This window comes from Aulonocara stuartgranti, assembly GCF_965226115.1.
Source record: "Aulonocara stuartgranti genome assembly, chromosome: 14".
Lineage (NCBI taxonomy): Eukaryota > Metazoa > Chordata > Actinopteri > Cichliformes > Cichlidae > Aulonocara > Aulonocara stuartgranti.
The window spans coordinates 29,868,256-29,889,617 of NC_138950.1; the positions used below are offsets into that span (position 1 = coordinate 29,868,256).

A 21,362-nucleotide genomic window follows, 5' to 3' on the forward strand; every position below is an offset into this window, starting at 1 on the left:
CTCATCTGTTACTACTCATACTTCATGCGCGCCAACATTTTTCTTTACTGTACACTCTTTTTTAAAAATTCCTTCCGCATTCCCAACCCAAATCTTATCTAGTCAGCAACTTGTAGTTCCTTTAATGGAAATAACATAGCACAAACATATTCTGTTTTGATTAAATAAAAGCTATTTTTCTCTGAAAATGTAAAATGTGTACGATCCCACAACAATAGAACACTGCCACAGGTGAGTAATACTATAGGAGACAATGCGGCGCTGCTCTGTTACAGTTAAACATAACTGTGGGCAGCCAGGGGTCAGCCTCAGAGATTAGCATAGTTACTCTGTGCAGCTTCGTACCAGTCAGGCTGGCCTCGGCCTCGGGGCGCCTCTGGGCTGGAATTGACAGCAGGAGGGAACGGGATGTTTGTCAACAGGAAAATGATAAAGCTTACGCGGTAAAACCTAGAGAGAGTGATAGCATGTTTACGTCACAACTGTGCACATTAGCCTGCAGAAATGAACCCTTTCAAGCCAGAATTATTTTTATTTTTTATTTTTTTGAAAATTAAGTATATATTGTAAAGAATCCCACTGATGATGTAGAAGTCTCCAAAACTCATGTATCAAATGTGATAAATTTGGCCTAAAGGGTTAAAAAAATAGAATGGATGACTCTTTGCTTCACTCAGTGTTGGTCATAAATGCAAAATATCTTAGACTACAGCAAAAATAATGTCAGGACTACTGTATCAAGCCCTGACCTGTCTTTGATTATTTCCTGAAATCAGTTTGTACTTTATTGTTTTCTGCTAGTGATTAGAAAACATGGTTTACCTCAGCCATAGTGGCTCCTTTGGAGCTATAATACAATACTGTACTGATTTTTTATTTAGTTTATTTTTTTTTTAAATGCGGGTGGTCATGTTTGACTGTGTCTGGCTTACTGTTCATCCCTTACATATTGAACCCATTACAGGATGGATTCTGGAAGAGCGATGGTCTACCAGACATGCTTGAGTGAAGCTGGCATAAAGCTTTGGCAGAAGTGTGCGCAATAATGAGGCAATGCCAAGCAATACCATACTTCTCGTCCCTGTCCTTTAGATGTGTCCCCAAAGGGCTAACATACATGTCACCAATGACATGTATTGATTAAAGTCTGAGTGTGTGGATTGTAGTGAGCAGTATGTCACGCATGTGCCTGTGAGTTGAGAGGGCACAGTGCACGGCATATGTACTGCACTGGTTTCGCTGGCACTGCGTGTTGGTGCTTGTTTGTGATGTTTGGTGTGTGTGTGTGTGTGTGTGTGTGTGAGTTTGCTTTGGTCGTGGGAGCTTACAGGCTCTGTGCGCAGAGGTTCCCTAATCCAGTGTTTTGAAATGAGCCCTCCAGCTGTTGTGGGCTTGAGAGACTGCTGCCTTGGAGGGGGCTTACAGATGATAAGATGCTCCTTCTATCTTCATTCCTCTAGGATCTTTAATTCTTTCTTTCTTTCTGTACTTTAGTCTTTCTCTGCCTTTCTGCTTCCCTTAAATCAAGCACATTTAATACCTATGTGGCCACTGAGAAAACACACTTGCACTTGATCTCATGTTGCCAATGCAATCGCGCATTCTTGTTAAGGCCGCAGCTCTTCGCATGAACTTCTTCCTCTGTGCTGTTAATCCCCCATTAAGAACAAAGATTGATTCCTTGCAGAAAGTGAACACTACATACACAGAGGACAGAGGAAGTTCAGATTAGAGCAGCAAGCTAAATCTTTGCTGCTTACTGTTTTTATGACAGGGGCTGCAGATTGCACACGTCAGTCAAGTGAGCAACAACGAAGAATCCCGCGTCTCTAAATATTGCATATAAATGAAATTGCTTGCATTTTTTGTAGGGGTGGGGGGTGACTCTCTTTTTTTATGAGTATATATCTTTGACAAAGCAGAACTGAGTGAAGCAGTTTGAGTGCTGCATATCTCCCCTGGCCCAGCTCTGAGCCTGCAGGGCCTGTTGTGTCTGCCAGCAGAAAGAAAGCGTAGGAAGTCCAGCAGGTTTTGGACAGACAGGCAGAGAGCAACAGGCAGTCTGTCAGCTCGAAAATATTACACTGATATTCAAAAGTAGGCAGAAGCGAGTCAGTAGATGGGAAAAAATTCTTATATTCGTTTCCTTATCATAATGTTAATAATTACTCATATATATTCTATTGCGCAGTGTGGTCATTGCTTGCACTTGGGATCTAGCTTGACTCTTGACTACAAACCATAATTGACATCCTGGTGGTTCCTACTATTGATTAATGCTAAGATCCTCATTTTACATTACCACTGACAAGGGCGATTCACATGACATGATCAATTATCTGTAATCATATCAGCGCATCATCCTCCTCACCGTTTTTAGATAAGATTACTTCCCAATGGGGTTTTTTGGACATGGATACATGCTTGCGGGGGAGATCTAACTTAATTTAGGCTTTAATGTCTTTAGCCGGTCTCGAAATAGGATGCAGCATGTACATATCTGTCTTTGTGGGTCTGTTGTGGATGGCAGCTGAGTCCAGATGAGGAAAGTGGCTCCTTAGTTGTTTACTTTGAGAGGAAGCAACAAATCTAACATTGCTCTCATCATTCAGTATGCACAGATTCAGACGTTGCTGTTTTAGGAGAGGAATAAAATTAACATCTCGTGACATCTTATCATTTTTTCCCCCATTTAATTGCACATTACGTATTTCATGTGATCCCTCTCAGTGCAGCCTTGTTTGTTAGTTGTCAAAAGCATCTCAGACGAGGAGTTTGGCTCTCAGCAAATCATGTTTGTTTTGCTGTAAAGATGAAAAAGCTGTAAAAAAAATGTCACATATTAAAGATATTGTACATGGCAGCGTTTTAGCTTTGGATTTCTCGTATCGTCTGTCTCTGTGTGTGTGTGTGCGCGTTTCTGTTACTCACACACTAAAGCAAGCGTTCTCATTTTTAGGGATTTAGGGGATCTAATAGCCTTCAGGAAACCTTTTGAAGATGCTGCTTTTCTTACAAAGTGCAAAGATACATCTGTTGGGAGTTTCGGGGAGAATTTCTGAATTTAGACATCTGCTCATCTCTCTCGCTCGCTCTCCCTCTCTTTCTCTCTGTTTCGTTTGGTACTGCATGTGCTTTTCTTTTGAGAATCAAGACGCTGATCACTGACTCTTTTTTTCTCCTGCAGTCTGTGTGCAGGCACTAGATGTGACAATGTCCCAGCGCAGTGTCCAGGTGGCTCGTGGCCAAGCAGCCATCCTGCCCTGCTCCTTTACCACCAGCGCTGCCCTCACCAACCTCAACATCATCTGGATGGTGACACCGCTGTCCAATGCTTACCAGCCAGAGCAGGTATGAACCACTTGCATCCACCCACTGACCTGAGTCATCTTTTACAGCTTTTACAGCTGAGATTAGAGTCACAGGTGTGTTAAAAAGCATAGTCTTCATATTTAGAAGACAGACTTGTGCAGTGCAATTAAGCATGTCAGAGCCTTATTTACTAATCTGAGAGTTTTGCTGTGATTGTTGTAATTAACTGTAGATGTTTGGATGCTGAATTGGTACACAGTCAGTGTTGCCATGCACTCTGCACATCAACTGAAATGTCTGCTTCTGAAATCTTATTTTCTAATGCAACACTACTGTATGCGCATCTTGTGGATGGGTTCCTTACAGTCAATGCAGGTACACGAGAGTTTGCTCTGTTTGAAGGTGTGCTCAGATACAGCGCAAAGAGAATATGAGTGGCTGCAAAAATGCATCACACGTGTAGAGAATGAAACAAGCAAAAGGGAAGTGTCATGTAGCTCTTACATCTTATGGCACGACTCTTTTGTTTATATTTTGCCCCCACAGACCCAGACTATATAACTAATTGTTATTGTGCTCTTGAGGAATAATTCTTTATACTTTCTGAAGGTCTTTTGAGGTTGGATTTCAGCATCAAACTTGACGTCTGTCAAAGTTATAAATGCAGAAAAGCACAGTAAGATTTTGATCCACCTTTCAATACCATCTGGAAAGCAACAGCGTCATTTTTCAGCATGGCAATGATCACAAACACACTGCAAAGACAGTAAAAACACACAAAGAAACACAGCCAGTCATGAATTGGCCTTCCCAGTTCCCAGACCTCAACATTATGGAAGCAGTCTACAATCATCTTTAAAGCGCAACAACAACAGCCAACATCCAAAGAACAGCTTTGAATGACCTTCAAGAAGCCTGAGAAATATTCCTGAAGACTACTTAAATTACAAGAAAGCTTGTCTAAGAGATTTCAGGCTGTGCTGAAAAATAAATATGATTGGTGCACCTATTTCTGAATTTTCCTGGCAAGGTAAAAAGAAATTAGGGGTGGATCAAGGCTTTTGCAAAAAAACTATCTATCTAGCCCATGCTAAATTTGCATATGCCAAAAATGTAGTTGCACTGCTTAAACAAAAGCAGACAGAAAAAATAATTCCCTTTTCAGTGCATCTGAACACACCTTTACTACATCAGTTTTGTAATTAATAGAGATCACCATACTTTAAAATAGAAGTAATGTAGTAGTAAGCTTAAGGGTGTATTAATAGTTTACAATCTGTGTGCTGCAGGACGCCTCTTAAACAACATATGCACAGCCAAAGCTTCAAACTGCTTTCGCAGCGCTGATTTGATGTGGAAACACGCAAAGACATGGCAAATTTAAGTTACTCGCCGACTGCTGATGCTCATTTTGTTTATCTGGCCTCGTTTATAGCAGTCTACTCTCTCACCTTCCCTCCGTCCCTCTCTCGCTCACTCTTCATCCCCTCGTGCGGGACTTCTGTGATTCCATTTGAATTGTTTAACATGCAGCTGCAGGCCATACAAGCTCACCTGCCTCCCTTCACTTTGAACCCCAGTGCTGGTCGGCCGTCCAAATAACACAATCATCTTCTGCACTAATTAACTCACGCCCACGACAGGCTCTATATCGCAGCTGTTCTCCACACACACAGACACACAAATATGCACAAATGCACGCACACAAACTGGAATTGAACAGACTGCTGGTCCAAATGTAGTGCGGATCCACGTGCCTACATGCGGGGCTTATATACAGTATGCATTCATGTGTGAAGTCTGTAGACAAAGTGCACAGTCTAAGTGCGAATACTGACGTGAGTACATACATCCAGAAATTCACACATCATGGCATGGTTATGTCATGTGTACACCTGTCGCTTGTATGGCTGAAATTGGGGAGCTGTCTAAAAAGTGTGTGATGAAATAAAGTGCTGCGTGGTGCGACAGAACACGCACAAGGTCATTTTAGAGAGAGGAAGAGTGTGTTTGTCATAAATGATTACAGTTGATGCTGAAAGCCATTAAGAATGACTGAACAGAACTCCATACACTTGCGCAACCTGCATTAGCACTTTAGTGAGCACACACTATGACCACTCAGATCTCTCTCTCCTCAAAATGCCATGTTCGTGTTGGTCCGTACCGAATCATGAACTGTTAGAAGGCGACGGCAAAACTTTGTCGGCCTCACTAAAAAGTGCAAATGTAGCTATTTGTTTTCCCCGCTACCTTTATTGCATTTTTGTCTAAGGCATCACTATCTACTTCATAGCCTTTAGCTTACACGGTCGACCCCACATTATAGGCTGTGGGAACTTAACTATGAGCTCTATATATTTTGTTTATGAGAGCAGGCAGTGTGACAGGCTGGTGCATTTGTTGTCTGCTGGGATCCTGATGTATGAAGGAATTACTCTGGAGACAAAGTAATTTGTATTTTGAGTTAAAAGTCACAATAAACCCCAAATCACTCCATTAGAATATATTTTGGTGTATGTTTTAAAAATGGATAAAATGTCTGCCTGTATTATTAAACAAGTAAAGAGTTGACAACCACCCAAAAAACTCTATCTCAAGTTCATCCTCAGCTCTGTGCTTTTTAGGATCTTTTACTTATTGTTATAATTTCCAGTCATTTCTGATTCACTTTCAGCATTTTCCTGTGATTTTTTTCTTTTTTTCTTAAACCAACAGAAAAAAAAGCTACACACACACACACACACACACACACACACACACACACACACACACACACACACACACACACACACATATATATATATATATATACTACCTGGAGAACAAACAGAGAAGGTAAGCAATTAGCTAGAGTCTAAAGAGCCACATATTTCCCCCAGGAGTTAAGGTAACAAAACAGAGCTGAAGGGGAAACTGACCTCAAATGAATGTTAATGTTGCTCCAGAACTGTTAACTCCTACACATTATTACATTTAAAGGTCTTGACATTAGTGTTGTATTTGCACCTTGCTTCTTGCTGCTTAGCATAAGGTAATATAGTAGCTGTAGATTCAGCAGAAAAAAGCCCTCCCTTCAGTCTTCTTCTGTTCTTTTCTTTGGCATATGAATGACCATTTTATATAACATGAAATAGTTCACACATAGAGACCTCCAAAAGATATTTGTTCTATTTTATGGTAAAAACAAATGCCCATTGATAGTACCAGGCTTTGCCATTTAAAAATGGGTTCAATTACCTTTCACGGCATGTATTTTTTGATGAAAGACATCTATCACAAACATAAACCAATATAATTACATGCATAAAAGTAATAAAGGTAACGTATTTAACCTACACCAAAACAAAACAACAATTGAGTGCATGTGGTTTGTATGTGCTTTGAAGTATTTAACAGTGCTAGCATATGCATGAGCATTATCTAGTGGCCATGTCAGCCAATTACACTCCTAGACTCTAAGGCTACCCTGAAGGTTATAGCATCACCTCCAAGATAGCAACAGGGGTTACCAAAGCATCTACTTTGTTTGGGTTCTCACCACTGTATAATTAAAGAAACAGCTAAGCTTAGCTAAGATAGCCAGCTGGTGGTTGTAGTTTCATATTTAACAGACACATGAGGTGCTACATATTGAAGTTCACAGAGATTTCAGATTCCAAAGCATGATAAATTAGACTTGAAAACTTGCTCAAATGCTTCACACATTGTGATAAAACTGTGAAAAACTGTGATTTCTAAAACAGACAACTAATAATATGTTCATGGAGGAGTCTGCAGTACAACACACACTCTTTCACTATGATAGAGAAAGCTAGCTGAGGACATCTGGCTGGTATCTTGGGATGATGCCCACTCAGAAATTTGTAGGACACCTTAATGGAAACTTCCACCCTGATGCTTTCTTTTACACTTTATATGACATAGACTACACCGTGCAAAGTCTCCATGACTTCAGTTATACTGAGGAAAACCTCCATCAGTAATTGTGTACCTGAACCTACTATAATATGACAAGAAGCCAGTATCGTCCGTGTTGCATCTCTCCTATAGCAACAAAATTGTGATGTAAAGCAGCGGTCCCCAACCCCCGGGCCTCGGACCGGTACCGGTCTGTGAGTCGTTTGGTACCGGGCCGCGAGAGTTGAGGCTCAGGTGTGAAATGTATAGTTTTCAGGATTTTTATCGGTTTTCAGCGTTATTTTGTTATCGTTTTTATCGTTTACTCGGTTTTCCTTGGTCTTTTCACGTGTGTTATGAATAAATTTTCTTTTTTCCGGTACCGGTACTAGTTTTATTTTGTTGTATTTATCCGCGACACCTTAAAGGCCGGTCCATGAAAATATTGTCGGGCATAAACCGGTCCGTGGCGCAAAAAAAGTTGGGGATCGCTGATGTAAAGGAGCAATAATGTGAGAGCTTCACTGAACAAGCACTTACAGTGCATCCAAAGTGAAGTTTGGAACCACCAGGACTCTTCCTAGAGGTGCCCGCCAATCTGACCAATCGGGATGGAAGGGACTTAATCAGGGAGATGACCAAGAACTCTATGGTCACTCTGAAAGAGATCCAGCATTGTTATGTGGACAGAGGAGAACCATTTCTGTAGCACTCAACCAACCAGGCCTGCATGGTAGGGTCCAGAATGACTAGACTGAAGCAACTCCTCAGTAAAAGGCACATGACAGCAGGCCCGTAGCTTCCCAAAAGTTAACTGACGCACTCTTAGACCATGAGAAACAAAATTATCTGGTCTGATGAAAAAAGGTTAAACTCTTTGGCATGAATACCAAGTGTCAAGTTTGAAGGAAATCAAGCACCACTCATCATCTTGTCAGGTGGTGGCAGCATAATGCTGCGGGGTGTTTTTTCAGCAGCAGGAACTGGGAGACTAGTCAGGGTTGAGGGAAATGTGAGTGTAGCAATGTACAGAGACATCCTTGTTGATAACCTGGTTCTCGTACTGGGGCAGGGCTCATCTTTGGAAATTTACTCCATTTTGGAATAAAGCTCTAACATGACAAAATGTTGAACAAGTAAAGCGCTGTGAAGTTAAGTGTACTCTTTATTAGTGCTCAGAGAATTCAAGCTTGAATCTCTAACTGTGTAAACTTTTACCTAATTCCAGTTGTAGTCATTTTTATTCTCATGACCAGACAAGCTAAACTCCAGATTCTAACATGTTGGTGCATAGCTCAGAGAAGTGTACCTGCATGTTTGCATATTCATGTGCTGTTTTCTGTGGATGTAATCTGTCTGACAAATTGTTGTGGAGATCAGAAGTTTTGGCCTCACACACACACACACACACACACACACACACACACACACACACACACACACACACACACACACACACACACACACAATCAAACTCAACACTTACCTGTTGTTCATCCTCATAAAGGTGTTTGCTGGATATCGGTGGTCCTTATGCTTAAATATGCTCCAACTTTTGTAAAAATGCTTTTATTGTGGCGGGACATCTTGTAAAATTGCATATTGTTTTCTTTGTTGTTGCAGTTGATGATCAAAAGTTTTAGAGAAAGGTGTATTTTCTCAGCACTAATGAAAACGTTTCTCATTTTCAATATTTGTGTACCTTGGTCATCTCCCTGATTAAGTCCCTCTTTTTCTTAGTTCCTGGAAAAAGAAGCTTAAAATATATATATAATGTTGATATAGTAAAATATGTGCCGCATCACTGAAATGAATATTCTGTGAAATTGAGATCATAAAGAATATGTGATGCAGAAATGATGCTGATCTTTAAACGAGAATATAGCCTGTGTGCCTGTAAAGTCAATTTAATTTGAGCAGATTCCATTAAACGTAACGTCTTAGCATACATTGTACTTATATAGCAAAACCACACCGAACATTTACATGTGCTTCCATAGTATATTTGTACTATACTGTACTTTGTATTTATCAGCAGACAGGTATTTTACTTTATTTATTTATATATTTGATTACTTTTCCACTTGTCTACCTCAAGGGACATGAGTATGCAGAGTCAACTTAATTAGTTTTTTATTTTCTGCTTTTTATTATGTTATATTATATAATTTTTGTGTTTTACAAGTGTATTTCCAAAGGATGGTTTAATGGGAAAAATCCTTTTTATTAATACTGGGAGTTTTTTTTAGTTTACAGTGGAATGTGGTTATCGTGATTATGGTGAGTTTTTAATACCGTTCCAGGCTTAGGCCAACGACATGGGCACTTTATAAGCAACTCAATTTTATGGGAGTCGTACTTCGTGTGAGTGACTCCAGGCACAGTTTCTCCAGTGCTGTCTGAAGTTTGAAGTCTCAGTGAATCTAGTTTGACCTTCAGTATTTCATCTAAGTACAAGCCCCACTGTTACACACAAGACACAGCTCAGATTATCAGACAGGCCAGTGAGATTACAGGTTTAGTTCAAACAGAGTTGTGCATTAGATCAGTTACAAGTGAGAGGGTTCTTATAGGACCCCTCTCACACCTCCCATCACTTCATTCTCTTGGTCAGTTGTTGTGCCACACCAACTGACCAAGCATTTTAAACATTTGGCAATGTGTGAAAATGTGCTGGCAAAAGAGTCAAATATATATATATATATATATATATATATATATATATATATATATATATATATATATATATATATATATATATATATATATATATATATATATATATATATATGTACTAGAGTCAAAAGGGTAAATGAGGTAAATCCAGAAGTATATTAGTAAAATGGGGTTTGGTCCCATATTGTTCAGAACATGTCTCAAAGGATAGAAAGAGATAACAGTTGCAGCTTATAGTCATAAGATTGAAGGGAGCTGTGAGGGTTTAGAGATTTATTCAGGCTTTATTGAAGCGATGACAGTATCTGGCATGTCAGGGGCCAGGGGGTCCTTGCACGGTCAGTTAGAATTGGAATAGGAGTACGAAACTGGTACAGCAGTATCTGAAAGTTCACTATGAGCATTCGTTTGCTACTCACACTTACAGGGAACGACTAGGGATGTAGCACAATTTGTGCAGATGCTTGTACTGTATCTATGTAGGATTTTAGGAGTCAAAGGATGAAACAGAGGTTTACCACTGGGCCAGTTGGGTATCCAGCTAGTCCAGCTAGAGTTCTTAGGGCCGTCTGCCATCTGAGTGCCAGCCATGACCTCTTTTCTATCTGTTCATAGCCACAAAGCCAACCAGGTCACGCGAGGGAATGAGGTGATTTATACATACACATAGATACGGATGGATCGACATAGCGGACAGAGACAAAATAAAAACAAGTCTACAAAAAGGAGGGCTTTTGGCATGCACCATAAATGCACCACTGTTCTCATGCTTGTGATTTTTAACATCTTTTTAAACATACATTGGCTTGATTTATTTCTCCTTAATCCATCGGGCATTTGTTTCTGTTCCTAAAATTAATACCTGCAGAGTAGAAGGAGTTAGCGTTGCCAAAATGGGCTTGATCTGCAGCACAGGTTAGGACCTGCTTTAATCCTCCACTCATTCATGCACACACTCAAAACGAGCCCAGTCAAAACGGCGTGTGCGAGGCCGATTGATTGGATCGCTTTCCCCGAGCATGCAGATTATATTGTTGGGTCATCAGGAATATAGAGCCAGGTCAGATCATGTGTTAGAGAAAGGAAACAGAGAGGTATGCACAAATGAACCCATTACAAAAAAAACACATAGAAGGAAAGAAAAGAATGGGCAGTTATTAAACGGAGGAACACTTATTGTGACATAAGAGTCACAAACACTTCCATGCTCCACACACACACTTGCACACTCTGCTCACAACTGATACACTCCTTGTGACAAAATGTATCTACAGTGAAAGACACACACACGCAGAAGAGATGCAGTTGCAGGCTCTCATCACAGCTGAGGAGCTGCCTATTCATCTGCACATAAGAGGACAAAGCGAGCGTGCTGCACTCAGGAAATTGCTGCCACGCAATTTACAATCGTTAAGCAGCGGTGGAGGACACGGTCACATACGCACTCCTGCACTTTCATCCGAACTATCATTCTCATGCATGCACGCGCACACAGAGCCGTGCACACTCAGGCGAGAACACACTGGTGCTGGTTGCCTCTCCGCCTGGGTCTTTGAACAGTTCAATGAGGCCTCTTTTCAGCAAAGTGAATAGCCCCTCTGATTCCCCACCACGCTTTGTGTGTAGGCGTATGCGCCGCGCCACCATGTGAGTTGGTGCGCGCGTGTCATGACTGCCAGACTTGTGTGCATGTACTGTGTGTTTGCGTGGGTCCTTCATCCTTTGTGTGGGCCCAGCTGAGGGGTGAGAGCTGTTTTGCATGTGGCTCGGCCTCACAAACGAGCTGTTCGGGCCAAATTTGAAGCTTCTGGGAAGCTTTTAAACAACTTGGTCTTTCATTGGCTTTTAATTTCAATCCTGAGACAAGATCAGCTCAACCTGAACCAAGTGTGGAGTCTGTGATTGTTCTCAAAGGTCACGGATGTAATGATAAAATGATAGCTTCTGCCTTAAGTTCCTGCTGGGTTTGACCTCTTTGTGCAGACGTCTGCCTGCATTGCTGCTGTCAGATTGGTCATATTGCAGTTTATATGTTTCTAATTTAAAATGTTTTCAATTATGCATAACATTTAGTGCATGCTTTTATGTGAAGAGCCTTACAGTAGCATGAAAGCATACTTTTAGTGTGTACTTCTCCCCCTAAATCTACCCACTGAGCTAGAAAGGGCCACTTACAAATGAAAAGGTTTTTTTTAGTTTGTCTGTTTGTTTGTTTGTTTCTTCCAGAGAAATAAGTCAGTATGCTCCATTCTATCCACTGTCTATTTTTAGCCTCTATGTAGAAATAGGTCTCTCTCTAGTGAGAGTGATGTGTAACACTAAAGGAAACGTCATCTACAGGTGAGGACAAAAATCATTCGTCCCTCTATGAAATCTAAAGTTTTTGTTATTGTCAAAATTTTCCCAAGTGCTTGTTTAGGAGTGCAATGGATTTTGAATCCAGCATTTTTTAACTTTACTAGCATAAATTATTTATATTTGTGCACAATAGGAAAAATAAAATTACCAGTCAATATTGAAATGCTCAGTTTGTAAAATGAAGTTAGAACTGAGTGTTATCTTTCAATTTGAACAGTATAAAAACTGCAAGGGTTGGCGCTGTCAGTTGAGAAAGCATCATACCAAAAGCAAAATAAATCAGTTTAGACTGAATGCTCACAAAGCAGGAGATGGATAGAAAAAGTTATCATAGCGTTTCAAGTGTCAAGAACTCAAGAAATTTAAGGAGAGCCATGCAGCACCGAACACAGAACAAGCCTGGCAGCGGGATGTGAATAACTTAGCCAAGTTGGGAAAATGTAGTCTCAAAGAAGACAACAAGTATGCTTAGGACAACCTTTAGATTATGCATACTTTTTCAGATGAAATGAAACTGAAGCTCTTCGGCCAAAGAGATGCTGCTTGTGTTTGGAAAAAGAAGGGAGAGGCATCTGGCTCAAAGAAGACCATCCCCACAGTGAAACATGGTGGTGGGAGTATCATGCTGTGGGGACGCTTCAGTGCGTCTGGAATGGGCAATCCCCTCAGGGTGGAAAGAACCATAAGGAAAGTAGGATACATGAATGTTTTTGAAAGGAAACCTCAAGCATTCAGCAGCAAAACGAGGTCTAGGTCGTCATTTTGTTTTCAAACATGAGAACATCCCAAAACATGTGTCACTCCCAGTGAAGAGCTACCTCCTGGAAACCAAAGTGAACGTTACTGACTGGTCTGCACAAAGCCCAGACTTGAATCCCTATGAAAATCTTTGGGATGAACTGACAACCAAGGTCCATGCCAGAAGACCGTCAAATCTGGAGGAGCTTATGAGTCATTAAAGAAGAATGGGCAGGGATTGCTCAGGCGACGTGGGTTAAACTTGTGGAAATTGCAAGAAACAACTGCAGGTTGTGATCCAGACAAAAGGATATGCAAACATTAGCATAAGGAGGGCCAAATAGTTTTTTGGTTATTATTAAATACTTTTGGTTTCAGTGTGTAAAATACAAATAGGATGTTTGGAAAAACTGCGTTCCTTGTTCTGTTTAAGAGCACTTGGAAAATACCTTTGAAAAAACATTTTCAATGGGGGTAATAATTTAGTCCTCATCTGTATCTTTTAAATTACAGTAAAATTGACACTGTGTGCAACAGTATTTTAAATATTGAGTTTAATTTAAATTTTTCTCTGGTCCCTTATCCAGGTGATAATTTACCAGGGCGGTCGGGTCTTCAGCCTCTCCAACCACCTCATCGGTCGTGTGGGCTTCGTTGCCACCATGCCAAGCACAAGTGCCTCCATCTTCATCAACAACACCCAGGTGTCCGACACTGGGACCTACCAGTGCCTGGTCAACAACCTCCCAGACAGAGGGGGGCGCAGCATTGGTGTCGTCGGACTCACAGTGTTGGGTAGTGTACACCAGCACATTTCTTTCATTATTCTTTCCACAACTCCAAAAATAAAAAGGAGAAAAGGAAAGCGTTGCGTACTTCATAACCTGAGAGCACGTGGCGCTCACTTTTTTAAAAATGCATCTCAAGTGCCAGCTAATAACAGTAAAGGACCAAAAAAGAAGGTTTTGTCTTATTTTCTTCTCTACCATCTGCAGATCTTTATTAAAGAAAGATAAACAGCACAATCATCACTGTGGCAAAGTGGAAACTGTTCAATTTGTCAGGAGTCCTTTTAATAAGAAAAACATCATATTTGACTGTTTGATTAATGAGACTGCACATTTTTTAAATTATGTAATTCTCTCCCCTATTTGGAAAAAAATTAGTTTTCTTTTGTAAAGTGGTTAACGCACCACCGCCCACTCTCTCCATCTGCCAGTGCCCCCCTCGGTGCCAGCATGTCGAATCCAGGGGACGCTGGATGTAGGCAGTGACATCATGCTGATCTGCAAATCAGAGGAAGGTATTCCCACGCCGTCCTACTCCTGGGAGAAGCTGGACGCGCTGCCCAAGCTGCCGCACAACGCCATGCAAGGTATTACAAACAAGCTGGCCGTCGGAGTTCCCTTTTGCCCCACCTTCGCTGGTAAATCTCACACGCATAGCGTAGCTCAGACTCCAAATCACTGCCACCTGTCATGTGCCAGGCCTGAACTACTGCCCCCTTCCTGACTATCCTCCTCCGCTGACCCTGCTGAGGGTGATGATGGATGGATGTAGTGACTCGAACCTGTGAATTTGTGAATGAGCTTGTGTGTGTGTCAGCAATGTGTTTCTGTAAGTGAGCAAAGTGATATTGCTTTGTGGTGCTCCTTCCTCATGCTGAATACCAACTCTGCCCACACGTGCCATTGTGAGATCTGCAGTTGTGTCATTGCTGCGACCGCAATACATACAATAACTTTCTTCTGCCATCCAGCGTTTAATATTTACAGAAACTGGAGTTGCATTTGGTTTTCAGCATCAGAGAGGACTGGTGTGGTGCACTCTCCTTTCTTTTCCAGCTGTGCCCACTGCACAGTGAAATAATATTCATCACTGGTATCTTTCTTTGTCTGTACACTACTGGTCAGTAGAAAGCCCACTGTGCAAAAGTCACATCAATTGCAGACAGCATATTATCATAAAAGTGAAACAGTCTTCTGTTAACAGGTATGAGTCCAATTATCTGAGCACTTGCAGAGGGAGAATAGGAAATGTGTACTCAGTAAATCATAATTGCAAATTAGGCTGCAAAGGTGGTTGAATAAATGTCAATTATCTTCTTTTGTGATATGCTAATTTGCAATTTTGGCAATCAGGCCTTTGAAATGATAACATCGAAAAGCGCTTCAAAGAATCTGACTCACCACAAAATGGAGTGGCGTTAGCACAAATGAACAAACAAACAACAAAGACACAAAAACAACCTGTCACAAAAATTGTTTTTTTAAATAATCTAGATTTTGTTGTTGTTGTTGTTTTCTTTTTCTTTTTCAATATTTCAGTTAGACTGTAAAGTTTCATCTGTGTGCACGAGTATTTTTAATGTGTATTGGTGAACACTGTTCATTTCAGTTCAGTTCAGTTTTATTTATATAGAACCAAATCACAACAGTTGCTCCAAGGTGTTTTATATTGTAAAGTAAAGAAGCTAAAATAATACAGAGAAAACCCCACAGTCAAATGAGCCCCTATGAGCAAGCACTTCGTGACAGTGGGAAGGAAAAACTGCCTTTTAACAGAAGGAAACCTCCGGCAGAACCAGGCTCAGGGAGGGGCGGCCATGTGCTGCAACCAGCTAGGGGAGGGGAAGCCAAAAGCCACACTGTGGAAGAGAGCCAACAATGAATAATAAGTCATGCTTAAATGCAGAATGCATGCATGGGACGTCCCCAGCAGCCTAGGCCTAGGTCACCTGATCGAACCCCAACTATATAGTTAGGGCTTGATCAGGTGACCTAGGCCTAGGCTGGATCCCAGTTAGGATTCAGGAGAGGGTGTCTCTCTCCTGAATCCAAACTGGGAGCTGGTTCCACAGAAGAGGGGCCTGAAAGCTGAAGGCTCTGCCTCGCATTCTACTTTTAAATACTCAAGGAACCACAAGTAAGCCAGCAGTCTAAGTGCTCTAATGGGGTCATACAGTACTATGAGCTCTTTAAGATAAGATGGTGCCTGATCATTCAAGTTTGATTCTGGGTTTCACAGGGAAACAATGAAATAATACTCTCTCTCTTTCTAGTCCCTGTGAATCTTGTCCTGCAGCATTTTAGATCAGCTGAATACTTTTTAGGATACTTAATAAGTTTTTAGGAAAACCTGATAATAATGAATTGCAGTAGTCAAGCCTAGAATTAATAAGTAGTTTTTAGTCCATGCATTTATGGAACAGACTAGCAGCCATAAAATAAATCCACTTCATTAGTGAAAAAAACACACTTGTTAGCTTGTTTTGCAACATGTAGCCCAAAATATGACTCACTACTGAGGTTATACTTATAGCTGCAGGTATTATTTACAGTATAAATAATTTAACAGCCTCTAAAATAAATTTTGCATTAATGTATAATATATTAAGTTTTTACCTTTTGATGACTACAATTGACATGTCCGCTTACATAAAAAAACAGCAAACAAACATAACAAATGTATTTTTAAATATTCACGTTTGTTTTCTTCTGCTTGCATTTCATTCAAACTGTAAAGGGATCCTGGAATCCAGTGCCACTCCTAATCCTCTGTGTGTTTAGTTTGACGCACACAGCTATGACATCTGTCATGTCATTGCTAAGAAAACAGTTAAAGATCTGGCTGACTTCCTCTACAGCGGAAATATGCAAGATAAGAACAAATAAATAAATGAATAAAAGCTTATGCAATTTAAATGAATCCAGTAGTGTACAGCTCAACCCTTTCATCATTTATGAAAAAGGAATCTTCAGTTTTATTGTTCTACTGAACAACATATTTGCACAACTGGGATTAAGAAGACAATAGCACCCTCTATTGGTAGTTAGTATAACTTGTTCAGCGGAAGTTTTTAAAAGTATAAATCAATGTAAGTGTGTTTGAATTATTTAAATGTGCGAGTTACAACACAGGGTCCATATGGTTGTGTTTTAGAAACTTTAATTACTATGTGGCTCTCTGTATGTGCGTGCGTTTGTGTCCTTTAGACCAGATGCAGGGCACTGTCACACTGAGAAACATCAGCACCACCACCTCAGGACTCTACCAGTGCACATCCAGCAACGCTATCGGAAAGAGCACTTGTCTGCTGAACCTGCAGGTTGTTGCACGTAAGTATACTCAAACATCACAGGCACGGGTAAGGTGACACGTGTCTGTTTGTTTAAGATGGAAAGGCTGCTAGTGGCAGAGCAGAAGTCTTCTCGGTGACTGACAGCCATCAAACACAGACATAAGCAAACAAACAAATGTGACAAAATCCAGCCAAACAAAGGGCACAGTCAGAGCCGCTTGCACACGGCAGCACTTGACATCTGACACCAGGAAAAAAACAGAGGTGATAAAAGTGACAGGGTCGGGCAGTTTTGATAGCTTGACAGAAAGGGCTGTAACATGTTGTTTTCTTTTGGTCATCTGACAGTGTGTGACAGGCCGGGGCTCTGTATCAGAGTGCTGAGTCTGCCAGACATGCCAGACTTGTGATTTGCTGACACAATACAGACGTAAAGGCTCGTGAATGAGATTTTATTTTATTTTTTTATTAAAAACAATTTGAATCCATTAATTATGACAAAGAGATTGCTTTTTACAAAGCCATATATTAAATAAAAGGCATGATGTATATGTTTAACAAGGATTGTCCCAAACTCTTTTTGACAAAGTTAGTCAGACGTTAGACTTGAAAGAATCTTGTTTATTTATTTATTTTGGCAAGTACATCTGTTGTGTAAAGTTGTGTCAGCTGGGCGCTGAAAATTGTTATTTGGCACAGAAAAGGTCAGTTTAGTACATCTGGGGCTCTTTCATTAAAGCAAGACAAAGTTTTCAATATTCAAAAATGGGTTGGTTTTTTTTTATATTTTATTTATTTATTGGACGATTTGGAAGCTGCCAGCCTCGGTGGGCAATTGCCTGATGTCGGAGGATAATCAGCTGTTCTAGTTTCTTATGTGGCTTTCAGCCTATAAAAGCTGCACTGTGTGCTCAGTCTGTTATTATCAAGTGTGGACCACACCTTATTTTGTGTCTTATTGTAGTGACACCTTATATTATTCTGAAATACCTGACATACAGATCTAGTGATGTATTTTAGGAGCTATATTAAGGCAAGGCAAGGCAAGGCAAGGCAAGGCAAGGCAAGTTTATTTGTATAGCACAATTCAACAACAAGGTGATTCAAAGTGCTTTACAGAGACATTAGAAACAAGAACAAATAAAAAGCATGATTTAAAATTGATTAAAACAAGCAAATAAACTAACTAACTAATTAACAAACAAACAAACAACAGTATATAAAATCAAAACAGATAAAATCAGAACAGTAGATAAAATCAGTAGTTAAATGTAAGTTTTGAAATTTAAGCTTAAAGTGTGGATTTGGTGCTTTATTCAAATGCTGCTGAGAACAGGTGAGTCTTCAACCTGGATTTAAATAAACTGAGTGTTTCAGCTGATCTGAGGCTTTCTGGGAGTTTGTTCCAGATATAAGGAGCATAAAAGCTGAATGCAGCTTCTCCGTGTCTGGTTCTGACTCTGGGAACTGATAAAAGACCGGATCCAGATGACCTGAGGGATCTGGATGGTTCATACTGGGTCAGGAGGTCATTGATGTATTTTGGTCCTAAACCATTCAGAGCTTTATAGACCAGCATCAGAACTTTAAAGTCTATCCTCTGACGGACAGGCAGCCAGTGTAAAGACCTCAGAGCTGGACTGATGTGGTCCACTTTTTTGGTCTTAGTGAGGACTCGAGCAGCAGAGTTCTGAATGAGCTGTAGTTGTCTGACTGATTTTTTAGGTAGACCTGTAAAGATGCTGTTACAGTAATCAAGCCTACTAAAGATGAATGCATGGACTAGTTTTTCCAGGTCCTGTTGAGACATCAGATCTTTTATCCTTGATATATTCTTGAGGTGATAGTAAGCTGACTTTGTTATTGTCTTAATGTGTTTTTCTAAGTTTAGGTCTGCATCCATCACTACACCCAAATTTCTCGCCTGGTTTGTGGTTTTTAGATGTATAGATTGAAGTTCTCTGGTGACCTGTAATCGTTTTTCTTTGGCGCCAAAGACTATTACCTCAGTTTTGTTTTTGTTTAGCTGGAGAAAATTGTGGCACAACCAGTCATTGATTTCCTCAATGCATTTACCAAGAGCCTGTACAGGGCCTCGGTCTCCTGGTGACATTGTGATATATATTTGTGTGTCATCTGCATAGCTGTGATAGTTTATTTTGTTGTTGTTTATAATCTGTGCCAGTGGGAGCATGTAGATGTTAAACAGAAGGGGTCCCAAGATGGAACCTTGGGGAACTCCACATGTGATACTTGTCTGCTCAGATGTGAAGTTACCTATTGATACAAAGTATTTCCTGTTTTCTACGTATGTTTTGAACCAGTTTAGTACAGTTCCTGAAAGACCTGTCCAGTTCTCCAGTCGTTTGAGTAATATGTTGTGGTCAACTGTATCAAATGCTGCACTGAGATCCAGTAAAACTAGGACTGACATTTTTCCACTGTCTGTATTCAGACATATGTCATTAAACACTTTGGTCAGAGCGGTTTCAGTGCTGTGGTTCTGTCTAAAACCTGACTGGAAGGCATCGTAGCAATTATTCTGTTTTAAGAAGTAACTGAGCTGTTGAGAAACTGCTTTTTCAATGATCTTACTTAAAAACGGGAGATTTGAGATCGGCCTGTAGTTGTTCATTTGTGTCTTGTCAAGATTGTCCTTTTTCAGTATAGGTTTGATTACAGCAGTTTTTAGTGATTCTGGAAACACACCTGATAATAAAGAAAAGTTGACGATCTGTAACAGGTCTGACTCTAAAGTCTTTGAGACCTTTTTGAAAAAACTTGTTGGCAGGACATCTAAACAGCAGGAGGAGGAGTTCAGTTGACCTAAGATGTCCTCCAGGTCTTTGCTGTTAATAGGTTGAAACTGTTTCATGGTGTTTAAACAGTTTTTTGGTGGACACAGTACATATCCTGGATCTGCTGTTGATGTACCAATTGCTTGTCTAATTTTTTGGATTTTTTCAGTGAAGAATTTGGCAAAGTCATTGCAGGCCATGGTCGAATGAAGTTCAGCTGCCACTGACACAGGAGGGTTTGTTAGCCTGTCAACTGTAGAAAATAAGACCCGAGCATTATGGCTGTTTTTAGTGATGATGTCAGAGAAGTAGGACCTCCTTGCACTCCTCAGTTGTAAATTATAATTGTGAAGTTTCTCTTTATAAATGTCATAGTGAACCTGGAGGTTTGTTTTTCTCCATCTGCGCTCAGCTTTCCTACACTCTCTTTTTTCATTTTTCACCAGTGTGGAGTTTCTCCATGGAGACTTTTTCCTTCCAGAGATAACCTTCACCTTAATGGGAGCAATAGTGTCCATTACATTTAACATGTTAGCATTGAAGCTATTGACGAGCTCATTGACTGACCCTCTGGGCAGGTCAGGTGTTAAGGGGAAGACCTGGTTAAAAATTGCACTACTGTGTTCTGTTATACACCGTTTTGTGATCACTGTTGTTGATATATTTGTGTGGGCTGAGATTTTACTTTCAAAGAAAACACAGTAATGATCAGATAAGCCCACATCAGACACAGTAACCTTTGAAATGCTCAGGCCTTTGGAGATCAGTAGGTCAAGAGTGTGTCCTCTATTATGTGTGGCCTCTGTTACATGCTGAGTCAGCCCAAAGTTGCCCAGAGTGTTACTCAGGTCTTTAGTCCCTTTGTCCTGAGGGTTGTCCACATGAATGTTAAAATCCCCAGCAATAATTACACAGTCAAAATCAACACAGATCACAGACAGCAGTTCACTGAGGTCATTAAAAAAGTCTGTGCAGTATTTGGGAGGCCTGTAAACATTAAGAAACACAACTTTGGATGGGGCCTTCAGCTGTAAAGCCACATATTCAAAAGACTGAAAACTTCCAAATACATTTTTTGATTCTCTTCTCTGTGTGTAATGAAATGAAATCTGTTTACTAGATAATTTTTTTAAGTGTAGTTTTGGCCAACTCATCCAGCTCTCTGGTCATTTTCAAATGTCATCCTCTTGTCTGTCTGTCCTGCAGCCCAGCCTCAGAGTGTAGGTCTAATAGCAGGAACCATTGCCACAGGAGTCCTGGCAGTCGTCATCTGTTCCCTGTTAGTGGTGGTCACACTCTTCTATTGGAAGAACAAGAACAAATATGATGAGGAGGAGATTCCCAATGAGATCAGGTTTGGCTTTGATTGCTGTTTTTCCATTGTTCTTTTTTTCTTTTTCATTACTATGTAGCTGGTGTGAAAGTGCATCTGCAAGCTTGTACGCTCACCACGTTTACTCAGTATGTCTGTAACCTGTAACGCAGCGGCACTGGCATGC

General features: G+C 40.5%; 1 protein-coding gene across 3 annotated transcripts in view; it reads left to right on the forward strand.

The window, feature by feature from the left end:
• igsf11 (immunoglobulin superfamily member 11) overlaps window positions 1–21,362 on the forward strand; it is a 122,844-nt gene that overhangs the window by 95,749 nt on the left and 5,733 nt on the right. For all 3 annotated transcript variants that reach the window (XM_082503794.1, XM_082503796.1, XM_082503795.1), the window contains 5 exons: window positions 3,188–3,351; window positions 13,572–13,779; window positions 14,204–14,359; window positions 16,980–17,102; window positions 21,070–21,217. In XM_082503794.1, the coding sequence (XP_082359920.1) occupies window positions 3,188–3,351; window positions 13,572–13,779; window positions 14,204–14,359; window positions 16,980–17,102; window positions 21,070–21,217 (799 nt within the window). The remainder of the gene's footprint in view (window positions 1–3,187; window positions 3,352–13,571; window positions 13,780–14,203; window positions 14,360–16,979; window positions 17,103–21,069; window positions 21,218–21,362) is intronic.